General features: G+C 43.9%; 1 protein-coding gene across 1 annotated transcript; it reads right to left on the bottom strand.

Moving 5' to 3' along the window:
- Positions 1-2,950: 2,950 nt before the first annotated feature.
- On the bottom strand, positions 2,951-3,628 carry LOC109215304 (uncharacterized protein K02A2.6-like). Its single transcript, XM_019379341.1, has one exon. It carries the CDS (start codon positions 3,626-3,628, stop codon positions 2,951-2,953), a length of 678 nt encoding a protein of 225 aa, XP_019234886.1.
- Between the last annotated feature and the right edge of the window lie 278 nt (positions 3,629-3,906).

The raw sequence follows: 3,906 nt of genomic DNA, 5'->3' as shown, positions 1-3,906 counted from the left end.
GAGGAATGTCACCAACAAGAGCGAGGAGGTGCCACCCGAGGTTGTGTCAAACGAAGGGCTTACATCCCAAGAACCATCTGCCACTCAGGCGAGCGAGGATGAAGTGGAGGTCCTGCCCGAGGACGTCGCGCTCAGTAAAGTGCGGGTGATGAAGATGAACGCAGGGATGGATGCCGTGGAGATCTTTGGCCAACGCCTAGGGAATATGGAAGGCACCCTTAGCATTCTTGAGGGGCACACTCTTGAAGAGATTGAGAGTATCCGAAATGACTTGGAGGCACGTACATAGACCGAGATGGAACTAAGGCAAACCATCACTGCCTTAGAGTGCAGACTCATGGAGGTTTTGAGTACTATCGACTCTATGAAGGCAAAGATAGAGTCACTCGAGGAGCATGTCAATGCTGGCGTGACCGAGGTAGCCAACAATGTTATGGTGACGAGGGAGACCAAGATCGAGGCTCCCAAACCCCCGGTGTTCAAAGGTGTTCGTGATGCACAAAAAGTGGAAAACTTCCTTTAGCACTTGGAGAACTACTTCAGGCATGGAAAAGTGAGGGACGACGAGGCCAAGATCAACACTGGGTATTGTACCTCTCAGAGACTGCCATGCTATGGTGGAGAAGGAAGATGACCGACGTGGATAAAGGTCTATGTACTATTAGCACATGGGATCAGTTCAAAGCCGAGTTCAAGCGACAATTCTTTCCAAAAAATGTCTTATACGAGGCAAGGCGCAAGCTTAGGGAATTGAAGCAAACAGGGAGCATACGTAACTATGTCAAGGAGTTCACTACCCTTATGCTTCAAATCCCCAACCTGCCCAATGATGAGTGAAAGGCGGGTGATTGATGGTGGTCGGTTACATTTGAGACAATTTGATGGATGTGAACGTTATGAACGGAAACCGGAGCAAAAATTTCTCCTATTTGAAGAACGGTTACTTCCTGGATTACCAGCAAAACTTCAAAACACGATGCATGCAGACATATATGGATTATTGCGAGAATTTAAACATGATGCAAATTCCCTTTGGACCATGAAGGTTGTCTTTGGACGGTGAGGATGATGTACCTGGACCATGATGTCCCGGGCCATGAATTATGCGATAAGGGATTCACATGCCATGAAATGATGTCCTCGGTCCATGAAGATTGTTCCTCCGGACGATGATGCCTTTGAATAATGATGTGCAATATTGAGAGATCCTCAGGCCATGTAATGGTGTCTTCCGGCTGTGAGGATGATGCATTCGGACTATGATGCCTTTGGACAAAATGATGATGCTTCAGCCCATGAGATGCAAGGATATGATGCTTGGTCATATGCAAAATAAAACAAGACAAAGCTTAGTCTTGTGTAAGATTAGGGCAGTGCTTATCCCCTAGCGAATAGAAGATAGTGCTAGGTCTTAAATAGCGTAATGGAGATAACATTTGGTCTTATTCAAGGACAAGGCAATTCTTAGCCTTAGGCAATTAAGGAGGCAATGCTTAGCCTCATGCAAGAAGAGGAGATAATGTTTAGTCTCAATGCAAGGAAAGACAGTGTTTAGCCTTAGGGAGGCAATGCTTAGCCTCATGCAGAGGAGGAGACAATGTTTAGTCTCCTCTAAATAAGGAGGCAGTGCTTAGCCTCATGCAGGAAGGGGAGACAATGCTTAGTCTTGATGCAAGAAAAGGCAGTGCTTAGCCTTATGCGATTAGGGAGGCAATGCTTAGCCTCATGCGAAGAGGAGACAATGCTTAGTCTCATGCAAGGAAAAGTAGTACTTAGCCTTATGCAATTAGGGAGGCAATGCTTAGCCTCATGAAAGAAGAGGAGACAGTGCTTAGTCTCAATGCAAGGAAAGACAGTGCTTAGCCTTATGCAATTAGGGAGGCAATGCTTAGCCTCATGCAAGGAGAGGAGACGGTTTTTAGTCTCAATGCAAGAAAAGACAGTTCTTAGCCTTATGCAATTGGGGAGTCAATGCTTAGCCTCATGGAAAGAGGAGACAATGCTTAGTCTCATGTAGAGAAAGGCAGTGCTTAGCCTTATGCAATTAGGGAGGCAATGCTTAGCCTCATGCAAAGAATAGGAGACGAATGGGAAAGTAAAGTATTTCTTAGCTGAAGATGTTTGTGCTAGATAATTTTTTGTCTTGAAGGCAGTGTCTTGACGTGTCTGTGAGTATCGTTGTCTTATTGTGCCTGCATTCTGAGAAAAATTATAAGTTCTGTGGGGAGAAGGTTGGTTCACACTTTCGTCTTCTTGCTCTATGTTTGCTCCAGCTTTGAGACCATGTTTGAGTTACCTTGGGTAACATCTGCTTTCATAGAAATAAAGTTTTCAAAAAATATGCATGCATTTGATTAGTATAATGGTTTAAAAATGTAGTAGTATGCAATGTCAAGTAATTTAGATGAACCGCTGACTGTGACACATTTTGGGGACATTGCAACCTCCTTGCCTTAGAATTTTGAGGGTTCCCCTCAAAATTTTGCCCCAGTTTAAATGCAATACTTTTGGCTGTTCCGGGTATGACGAAGTTGGCTGAACTTGCTTTAGAATTTTGAAGGTCCTCCTCAAAATTCTACCCCAGTTTTCTGATCATGGCAAAGATGAAGATTTTATTGAGATGTGACCGAACCCACAGGGCTGCCTACGTATCCCTTCTTAAATAGGAATCAGGTCAAGCGTAGTTCAGTTACATCAAATGAAGAAATGTAAACAATCCTAAACATAGTATCTCTTGATTGCGTTTGAGCTGTTAGGTTTTGGCCAAATCTCTCCGTCCATTTCTGCAAGTATGAGTGCTCCTCCTGTTAATACTCGATGAACATGTAAGGACCTTGCCAATTGGGTGAAAATTTCCCTTTAGCTTCATCTTGGTGCGGGAAAATTCATTTTAGCACTAATTGCCCCGGTATGGATTGCCTTGGTCTGACCTTTTTGTTGAAAGCTTTTGTCATTCTGTTCTGGTAGAGTTTACCGTGACATACTTCATCCATTCTCTTTCCATCAAGTGAGCTAGTTGTTCGTATCGGCTTTGTATCCATTCTGCATTGCTAAGCTCGGCTTCTCGTATGATTTTTAGAGAAGGGATTTCTACTTCGGCAGGGATAACCGCTTCAGTACCGTAAACCAATAAATAAGGAGTTGCCCCAGTCGATTTGCGAACTGTGGTACAATATCCAAGCAGAGCAAATGGTAGCTTCTCGTGCAATTGTTTGTAATTATCCACCAGTTTCTTCAGTATCTTCTTGATGTTTTTATTGGCGGCTTCTACATCTCTATTCATTTGCGGCATGTATGCTGTGGAATTCTTATGCTTGATCTTAAAAGTTCCACACATAGCCTTCATTAAATCACTGTTAAGATTGGTGGCGTTGTCGGTGATGATTGACTCTGGAACCCCAAACCGACAAACAATGTGATCACGAACAAAATCTACAACGACCTTCTTAGTTATAGCTTCGTAAGATGCGACTTCAACCCATTTTGTAAAATAGTATATGGCCACCAGAATAAATCTATGTCCGTTCAAAGTAGCGGGTTCGATCAGACCGATGACATCCATGCCCAAAGCAGAGAAAGGCCAGGGTGCACTTGTTGCATTGAGTTCATTGGGTGGCACTCGTATCATGTCAGCATGTATCTGGCATTGGTGACACTTCTAGACATGCCTGATGCAGTCTGTCTCCATGGTCATCCAGAAATACCCTGCTCTTAGTATTTTCTTGGCTAAGACAAAATCATTCATGTGTGGCCCGCAGGTTCCGGCATGTATTTCCTCGAGCAGTCTGGATGCTTTCTTGGCATCAACAAATCGTAGTAACCTCAGGTCAGGAGTCCTTCTGTACGAATTCCTCCACTTTGAAAGACGTGGTTGGCTAACCTTCGAAGCGTACGTTTCTAAGTATG

The sequence above is a fragment of the Nicotiana attenuata genome, unplaced genomic scaffold (assembly GCF_001879085.1).
Source record: "Nicotiana attenuata strain UT unplaced genomic scaffold, NIATTr2, whole genome shotgun sequence".
NCBI classification, from domain to species: domain Eukaryota; kingdom Viridiplantae; phylum Streptophyta; class Magnoliopsida; order Solanales; family Solanaceae; genus Nicotiana; species Nicotiana attenuata.
Note: the sequence above shows the minus strand (reverse complement) of the source record. Positions and strands in the feature narration are given on the sequence as shown.